Here is a 9,940-nt window from a genome sequence, read left to right on the forward strand (position 1 = left end):
TCTCAATATGTAAAATCTGATTTTACAAATACAGTTATTTCCCACCAATACTAGGAGATATGTTTTCCTAGGGGTTGTAGTAGGCATCAAAGTCATGTGATTTCAAAGCAAATCCATGAAGCATAATTTAAAATTGGAGCCACTGAGCGTATTTAGGTGTGTGTGCATACTGGGCATGTGAAAGGATGAAACTGGTTCTCTGTGGTCCAGCTCCCGGGGTTTTTGTCTTTTTATCCTTAGGATGTAGCACAGTACCTGGTGTATAGTACTCGGTCCAGAAATGGCAAACCCCTTGGAAAAAAGATGGAATAATTCACTGATCAAAAAAAAGATGATTTTCACTTTAGCTATAAGTAGCCTTGTTGCCATGAGAGACATGCCTTTTCATGGGTATTGCTGTATGAGGCTGCCCAGTCATAGGCCACTTCCATGCTTCCACCTTTATGGTAATGCTAGAGGCCCAGTGAATGAAACTCGTGCATGGTGGGGCGGGGGGTCCCTCAGCCTGGCCTGCACCCTCTCCAATCTGGGACCCCCTGTGGGGGGTCTAAACCGGCAGTTGGACATCCCTCTTGCAATCTGGAACCGCTGGTTCCTAATCACTCATCTGTCTGCCTGCCTGATCGCCCCTAACCGCTCTGCTTGCTGGACTGATGCCTCTAACTGCTCCTCTGCCTGCCTGACTGCCCCTAACTGCCTCTGCCTGATGGCCCCTAACTGCCTCTGCCTGCTGGCCTGATGCCCCTAACTGCTTCCCTGCCTGCCTGATTGCCCCTAACTGCTCCCCTGCCAGAGTGATTGCCCCCACTTCTCCCTTGCCAGCCTGATTGCCTCCTGATTGCCCCCTAACTGCTCTCCCCTACCGGCCTGATTGCCCCCTAACTGCCTCTGCCTCGGCCCCTGCCACTGTGGCTTTGTCTGGAAGGACATCTGGAAGATGTCTGGTCTAATTAGCATATTACCCTATTATTAGTATAGATACCAAGCCCCTGGAAATTCTCTGGGTAGACTTGATACAGATTTTACTAACAGCATATATATTGCAACTGGAAACTGCCAACGTAGCTGTTTATTATTAATATATGAGCTACCTCCAAAATAATGAGGCCTGTGTCCAAAACTATATGACGGCTTCATTTATTTAAAGTGCCTCCCACAAGTTATGTGCTATGTTCTGTGCCAGAAATACAGAAGTATTCCTTTACAATTCCCTGAGTAAATTTTCTTACACTATGCAAAAAACAGCATTTGGAAAGGATGTTGGCCCCACCCTAAAAACCTTTAAGGGGATGTGTATAGAAAATGGGAGCTGGTACCAGGGCAGATTGGAAATAAAGGTCATGGTAAGTGCGGCCAGTTACAGAAAACAATGAAAGCCAGTGAGCTTAATCACTTGTAAGAGAAAAATCTTTGGAACACCAAGAAGGGAGATGCTGGGCCATGACAGAGGCAGGCTGCAGCATAATAAACACTGAGCCTGGATGTGAAGGTGGATAAGCCAGGCGTAGCGAGAGTGACTGATTACATTTCCTCACCCAAAGGGGAAGCCTCTATTGTTGACCCTTAACTACAGAAAATATGAAGTCCACAGAAAGGAATTTACCATACATTTTCTTGGAAGCTAAAAAGAGAATTCTACTTACCCAAAGTTATATGTTTATATAAATGATAAAATAAACAGGCAGAGAACACACCACATTAGGGAGAGGAGTGTTTTCATAACCTTTTTTCAATGATTCTTTGTCCAAGTTTTTGCTTAACAAGGCCTCAAAGACCATCACTTCTTTGATTAGTCCTGGCGGCACATACTTTGTGGCATTTCTTCTCTTTACACCAGGGGCACTTGGTGCAGGACTCTGAACTTAAGGCAGAGTCTCACGTGGTGGGTTCATCACCAAGCTCACACCATGCGTGCTGACTGGCGAGTGGAAGGCCCTGTAATTGCTCTAAGCAGTTGGTTGGATTTGTATGGGAAAGCCTTTGCCTGAAAGGAATGGTTAGCAGCTGTAATACTTCCTTTGCTTTAGGACTTCAAAGGATGCAGACAGATGGGAACTGAAGCCCTTTAAAGGTTTTGTCCTTTGGATCTTTTTCTTAAAAAAGTGTAAGTACTCTGAGCCCCCCAAGAAAGAACAACCCTGCTTGACAAATTGATTTCAATTTTTCTGACTTCCAGAACTGTGAGAGAATAAATTTCTGCTGTTGTAATCCTCCCCTCTAAATTAAGTGACTCGAACTTTTACTTTGGGGGGCAGCATGGAGAACTGAGGAAGCCAAGAAAGGGTACACCTGTAGAGAACTAGAATTTTGACCTACAATAAAAGAATACATTTGTAAAATTCCCCCCACTGACTTTATATAGATTTCAGTTATAACCCAAGTACAACTCAGTAATTTCCTTGTAATTTATACCTTACTTACAAAAATGATTAGAGCTACCCATAATCAATACAGATGTCTTCAGAATATTATTGATACCAACATGCTATCTTATGGGGTCAAGGGGAAAATAAGAAAGATACAACATAAAACCAAAACCGCCCAGCTGGCGTGGCTTAGTGGTTGATCATCAACCTATGAACCAGGAAGTCAAAGCATATGCCTGGGTTGCAGGCTTGGTCCCCAGTAGTGGGTGTGCAGAAGGGAGCCTATGAAGATTCTCTCTCATCATTGATGTTTCTATCTCTCTCTCCCTCTCCCTTTCTGAAATAAAAAAAAATATATTTAAAAAAGAAAGAAATGAACTTATAATTAGCCTTAAAAATATAAAACCTAAGCCCCCTAGAACATAGAGCAGCCGTGGGCAAACTACGGCCCGCGGGCCGGATCCGGCCCGTTTGAAATGAATAAAACTAAAAAAAAAAAAAAAAAGACTGTACCCTTTTATGTAATGATGGTTACTTTGAACTTATATTAGTTCACACAAACACTCCATCCATGCTTTTGTTCCGGCCCTCCGGTCCAGTTTAAGAACCCATTGTGGCCCTCGAGTCAAAAAGTTTGCCCATCCCTGACATAAAGCCATATAATTTAGCACTTTATTTTTCCTCCATTCATTTACTATTCTAGAAAGTGTTTCATGAGCATCTACCATGCAAAATATACAGTGCTATGCACCGTGGAGGAAGCAAAGATTCATGTACTCATTCAATAAACATTAATCTAGCCAAGCATTGTTATGGGGGTTTGGGATACAACAATACAGTGAAAGATAACAAACAATATATCTATATAATAAACTTTTAATTTATATAGTATATTAGAGGTGATAAGTACTATGGAAAAAATTGAACTTACAGCAAAGTAACCAGGATCAGGAGTGCAGGGGTGGAGTAAGTAGACAGGCTACAGCAAGAGATAGGTTGGCCAGCGAAGGCCTTACTGAGGTGAGAACTGAGCCAAGATCTGAAGGAGGCAGGGGAGTTAGACAAGTGGATAGCAAGTACAGGGAGCAACACAAGAGTATGTCCAACTTGTCTGAGGAATGAGGAGCCCACTGTGGTTGGTGTGGGGGTAGGTGGAAGAGAATGGAGAGATTAGGTCAGAGAGGAGGTGCGAAGCCAGATCAGGTGGGCCTTGTAAAGCCTTGCACTTTTTCACTCGGTTGGAAAGAGGAGCCATTGCAGGAATTTTTAAGCAAAGGAATAACATAATATGACTTGTGCTTTATAAAGCTTACTCTAGCTGCTCTGTTGAGACACTGATGCTAACAGGGAGACCTGTTAGGAGGCTATTGCAGAAAATCAGGTGAGAGTTGGGTGTGGCATGGGGATAGGTCGCTGTAGCAGATGTGTGGAGAAGTGGGCAGACTCTGGATACATTCTGGAGGCAGAGCAAACAGGGTGGAATGGATATGAGATGTTTGCAAGTAGGAGGAGTCAAGAATGACTCCTGGGTTTTGGCTTGGGCACCAGAAGGATGGAGCTGCTATCAGCTGAGATTGAGAAGTCTGTGGTTGGAATGGGTTTTTTTGGGGGTGGGGTAGGGTGGGGAGAAGTGGGTGTCAGGAGTTGTTTTGGAAAAGCTGAGCTTCACATATCTGGTGAGCATCCAAATTTTGACATCAGGAAGGCAATTGGAAATACAAGAGTGGATAGTGGAAAGGAGGTTTGGGCTAGAGCTATAAGACTGATGGCAATAGTTGGCACTTAAAGCCAAGAGGCTGATGCCGTTTCCAAGGAAGCGAGTGCGCATAGCGAGGAGAATGCTGAAGGCTAAGACTAAAACCCTGCAGACCTCAGCAAAGAGTTTGAGGAAGATGGAGGGACAGCAAATAAACCAAAGAAGGGCAGCCAGAGAGCTAGGAGGTTTTCCAAGAGTGTGGTATCCTGAAATCCATGAGAAGGACATGTGTCAGGGATGAGGGAGTGATCCATCGCCTGTGTTGGCCGGGCTGACAAGGAACCAAGGACTCCCAGCTGGATTTATCCACCTGGCAGACATTGGCAACCTTGCAATTTCACGGAGCCTTCTGAAACTTTCTTAAGAATACACTACAGTCTAGGACAGTGATGGCGAACCTTTTGAGCTCGGCATGTCAGCATTTTGAAAAACCCTAACTTAACTCTGGTGCCGTGTCACATATAGAAATTTTTTGATATTTGCAACCATAGTAAAACAAAGACTTATATTTTTGATATTTATTTTATATATTTAAATGCCATGTAACAAAGAAAAATCAACCAAAAAAAATGAGTTGGCGTGTCACCTCTGACACGCGTGTCATAGGTTCGCCATCACTGGTTTAGAACCTAGCTTCCTTCTTTCTTTTACTCCCTCCTCCACTCCCTCCTTCCTGCTCTCCTTCCGTCTACTCCACAGGGGCCAGAGCTGTGTTGTCTGACTGCTCTCTCATTCTCCTCCGGCTCCCTCCCATTTTTTTCTTACAGGCAGTTCCCCCAATAAATCTCTTGCATGTCTAATCCTGTCTTGGCATCTGCTTCTCAGAGGACCTGGACTAACTAACACACGACTTTAATCAGCCCAAGAGCAAGACTCTCTTAATATTTCTTTGGCATTTCTCACCGCCTCTGACAGCCAGGCCAAGACTTGCCCTAGGGACTAGGCAACTGCATATGTAGAATGACTTGGAGGGTCCCAAGGAGAGTCCCACCAGGTGTGTGACCCTCTGACACGAACTCACTGTGTGACCTTGGTGCAGACACTTAACCTCTCAGCCCATTAATTTTCTCACTATAAAATGAGTGGTTAGGTTCCGTGATCTCTAGTATCCCCTCTTGAGCTGACATTGGAGTAAAACCTGATTGATTGATGTGAAGAATTATGTGACAACATTGAGTAGAAAAAGAATTGGAAACTTAAGAGACAAAGGAGAACAACATTCCAAAGGGAAAAAAGGGGGTGAGGAGTCACACATGAACTCAGAACTTTATATATTTTCAGTTTCAGGAAGCACTTGGTGGAAATCATGAACTTACTGCCAGTCTCCTTGGGAGTTCAGCATATAGCCCATTGAAGGCTCTTGATTTCACTTACTTGCATTGTCTCTGGCAGGTAAAAAGGAATGGAGCAGGAGCATTTTTTGTCAAAATTAATGGCGTTTTCCCGAAGTTTTGCACAATTTGCACATATATTTGTGTAATTTATCTGTCAGGTAGGAAAAAGAACAATGAAGATTTGACTTTGGGTGGTGGACAAAATGCAATCTACAGATGATGTATCATAAAACTGCATACTTAAACCTATATAATCTTGTTGAACATTGTCACCTCAATAAATTCAATAAAAAAAACTACATGAATATATATATCTTAAAATTCAAGCCCTGAGTCCATCAAGGTCAGGCTGTCTGGGTCAAGGGCATGTTGTCTGGCCATGACTGAAGGGCAGCCCAGTGTACAGGGAGATCTTTTGTGATACTCAGGAGGAATGGGCCTTTCATTTTGGGACCTGTAGCATTTTGCCACTGATCTGGAATTCAGTGTTTTTACTGATTCTAGAGGTCCAGTGCACAAAATTCGTGCACGGGTGTGTGTGTGGAGGGGTCCCTTTAGCCCAACCTGCGCTCTCTCCAATCTGGGACCCCTCGGAAAATGTCTGACTGCCGGTTTAGGCTCGATCCCAAGGGCCTAAACCGGCAGTGGGACATTCCTCTCACAATCCAGGACTGCTGGCGCTCAACTGCTCCCCTGCCTGCCTGCCTGATTGCTCCTAACTGGCTCCCCTGCCAGCCACTCACTGCCCCCCCCATCCCCCTGCCAGCCTGGTCGCCCCACACAGCCTGCTTGTTCAGTCAGTTGGTCATCCCTCACTAACCCTCCTGCTGGCCTGGTCACCCCATACAGCCTGTTTGGTCATCCATTTGGTTGCTTCGGTTGTGATGGTCACTTAGGCATATATATATATCCTATTGTGATAAAGCCTTCTGCCTGGATCATAAAAAGGTGTCGTTAGGAAAGTATTAGTCAATGTCTCATAAGAAGTGGGCCTATGGCCTGAGTCTAATCAGCTTTTTGGGGAAGTCACTTCACTGTTTTTTCATTTTATTGTATGGAAAATATGTATACAAATGAATTCTTTTACATGGCATCTAGAAGATGTTATTAAAAATCACCAAACATAGAAAAATAACTATTTCCAAAATGTAGGGTTACTGACATGTGGAATAAATCTGACTTAAAAATGTTGTTACATTTACATTCTATTTTTTAAAAGTTCAATTCTTTGAAAATGGTAGGGTGGACTTTTTTTAAAAAAAGAGGAGTGTGTCCAAAATGAGCAAGTCCTGTGAGCTCTGGCTGAGGGACTCCGTTGTGTGAAGGTCACTTATTCCTGGAGAGAGATGCTGGGAGCTGGGAGGGGCAGCAAAAAATACAAGAAGAAAGGCAATAGGAGGAGTGGGACTGAACCGAGCTTCTCCTTTCTAAAGTTCTCCTCAGTATTTGCTATAATCCATTCTTTCAACAAGTTTCTGGGCACTGAACAAGGAAGGGGTTGTGGGTACTGTGAAAAAGCCAGGCATGGCTGAGCTCTCTGTTCTTACCACACATTGTCTTACCTACTCTATCATTAGCTCACTGAGGGCACAAATCAACTTTGGCTTATCTGCCTCATCTGCATACCCCACAGAATTCTCAGCACCTCTCACACTCCTGAATGTTAAATCACTGTCCACAGGCTTGGCCTTCACAATTTTGCCAGTAGCCATGTGGGCAGAGGAAACAGATCAGCTTTCCATGGCTGCCTGTGGAGTAAAGGTCACACCGTCTGGGATGTAGACAATCTGCTCAGAGCTGATGTAAATAAGACATTTCTTAATTCATTAGGCTGAAAAATGGGCATGGCCGATTTACCCTTAGACCAACTCTCATCTCCTCTCCTCAGACCAGCTTCTGGGGGTCTCATCCTCCAACAGCTTGTTAATCACATTGGCAAGAGGCTTGTGACTGAGGAGTGTGCTCTTAGCATCAGCTTTTCTCACTGAGTAGAACTTGGTTTATTTTGCTAAGTGTCCCTAATAGGCCAGAAAGGTTTGGGTTGGTTCTTGCCTTTCCTAGATTGAGTTGAACTCAGAGAGAGTTCATTTGCAAAGGGAAAGACACTATGCTTGAAATGGGCTAAAATAGAAGACCTCTGCCTTTGGCTCTTCACTTTTTTTTTTTAAGTCCTCACCTGAGGATATGTTTTTATTGATTGTTAGGAAGGAAGAGGGAGAAGGAGAGGGAGAAGGAGGATCAGAGGAAGAGAGAGAGGGAGAGGGAGACACATTGATGTGAGAGAAACATTGATCAGTTGCCTCCCATATGTGCCCCGACCAGGGATTGAACCCCCAACCTAGGTATGTCCCGTGACTGGGAATTGAACCTGCAACCTGGTGTATGGGATGATTCTCCAACCCACTGAGCCACCCAGACAGGCAGTCATTTGGCCTTGCCTCTCCTCCCACCCCTATCAAGTGCTTGCTCAGTCCTCTGCCAGCACGAAAGTCTGACTTTCCCAGACCCTGTGAACAAGTATGGTTGAGCTGACAGCGTGAGAGTGATTTGTCCTCATGAGGACATAGGGCTGAATAAAGCCACCACTCACAGGCTCTGTCACCACGGGCACCTGCCCACTGAAATGGGGATGTTACAGTCTCATTTAGTTCCTGTGGAGGGGTTGTGTTCTCAAAGGGACCACTCATTCATAGTCTCCATGCAGAAAATTCTTAGAAATGGCATTAAACATGTAAGAAGAGACAAACCTCTATTTCCTTGGTGCTCTTTGCAGACAATAGAAGGATGATGCCCATGCCCAGGCACAATGCTCCCGTGGCAAAGAAGCCGGAGAGGACCTTGGAGGCTGAGAGCTGCAGCCGGTAGGCCGGCAATCGCTGCTGCTTCAAGGCAGTGTTGTCTGGCAACAGGGACCACCACACCTGGGATGACTTCTCCATTTTGGTCCTGCAGGTGACTGAGAGACTTTTAAGACATTCATAACATTACTACTCAGAGCCATCCCCCATAATGGTAATACTAACTTAAGAATGAAGTGGACTTTCCTTTGTCGTTACAATCTTTCGGCTTCCTGAATTATTTCTCAACCAGGCCTGACATTCAGCGGGAGCACCACTTTCTTCAGTCAGCCACTATGCAGTATATCTTACTTAGGTTCCAAAGCTCCTGCTAAATGCTGTGCTGGGGAGGAACGCTCCCCAGCAGGTGACACTGGGGAGCAGCTCTAATGGGATGAGGTGACTAATCCAAGGCAAGACCTTCCTGAAAGCGGGGAAATGAATTTATCTTTGAAAACCTGCCTAAATCCTTGAAAACTGATACAAAAAAAAAAAAAAAATAGGACCTTCAGTTTCCCCCCCAAATGTAACATGGATATAATTTAAGTTGGGAAAATGCTCTCAGGTTACAACTAACTTTGCTATTTGTGATCATGAGAAAGAAGCAAACAGGGATTGTAGAACCCAGATGTCTAATCTCAACAGCTTCCGTTTTTTTCATCCACAAGAAAGGCTAGAGCAAAAATATGTAGATTAAAACATCTCTCCTAACCTTTCCCAAGTACATGCTTTGGAGTAGCCCAAATGAGGCAGAAGAAAAAGACAGATAACAATGATATGTTCAATATTATATTACTTGGGCCCAAATGCACGAATTCCTGCACCTTGAAAGGAACTGTGGGCCCCGAGGCTGCGGTGGGCACAGGGGTGGGTCTCGGCCCCTCCTCCGCACCCCCACCCCGGCTCCTGGTCCTGTCTGCCTGCAGCCCTGTTCCCGCCGCTGCTGCTCCCATGTGCTGATGGTGCTGGGCCCCGCTTGCACCTGCTGACTGCAGAGTGATTGGGGCCTGTGCCAGCAGCAGTGTGAGCAGTGGCTGCTGCCCTGATCACCCCTCAGGAGCAGGGAGAGGTGAAGCCCTCAGGGGCTATCGGGGCCAGCAGCCGCCGCTTACACCTGCTGATGGTGCCGAGTGATCAGGACTGGCGCTGGGCGCTGGCAGCGGGTGCGAGTGGGGCCATCGCCAGCAGCGGGTGTGAGAGATGGGACCGCCATGTGTGGGAGCAAAGAATTTTCAGTAACCACCAGAGGTTTGCCCCGATGACAGCGACTGGTGTCCTGCCTTGGTCTGGTGCCCCCGCTCATCTGCTCCACCATTCTGCCGTGGCCAACACCTGCCATGTTTCACGCGGGCCTCCTGATGGTCAGCGCATGTCATAGCAACTGGTTGTTTCAATGTTTGGTCTATTTGCATATTAGCCTTTTATCATATAGGATGGTGTTACTGGTTTTGTTTTGTATTTCACTTATTAGAAATCTATTAACACCATTTTCACTAGGATGTTAATTACGCCCTTTTCTTTAAGATGAATTTAAGATGTAGAATTAGGATTTTAAAAAAATTAGGTGAGTTTCTAATCCTTCCTCTTTTATACATTAGGGAGGAAAGCCATGATGGACTATTTTAATTTTTTTATTAAAGAAGGCAA

At 45.1% G+C, this 9,940-nt stretch overlaps 1 protein-coding gene across 1 annotated transcript in view; it reads right to left on the reverse strand.

The window, feature by feature from the left end:
• Nucleotides 1–8,651, reverse strand: part of LOC107185075 (cell cycle control protein 50C-like) — a 27,768-nt gene extending 19,117 nt beyond the window's left edge. The window contains exons 1-2 of the mRNA XM_015572203.1: nucleotides 8,204–8,651; nucleotides 5,497–5,607 (exon numbers count right to left, since the gene is read on the reverse strand). Of these exons, the coding sequence (XP_015427689.1) occupies nucleotides 5,497–5,607; nucleotides 8,204–8,395 (303 nt within the window). The 5' untranslated portion in view covers nucleotides 8,396–8,651. The remainder of the gene's footprint in view (nucleotides 1–5,496; nucleotides 5,608–8,203) is intronic.
• Between the last annotated feature and the right edge of the window lie 1,289 nt (nucleotides 8,652–9,940).

This window comes from Myotis davidii, unplaced genomic scaffold, assembly GCF_000327345.1.
Source record: "Myotis davidii unplaced genomic scaffold, ASM32734v1 scaffold492, whole genome shotgun sequence".
Lineage (NCBI taxonomy): Eukaryota > Metazoa > Chordata > Mammalia > Chiroptera > Vespertilionidae > Myotis > Myotis davidii.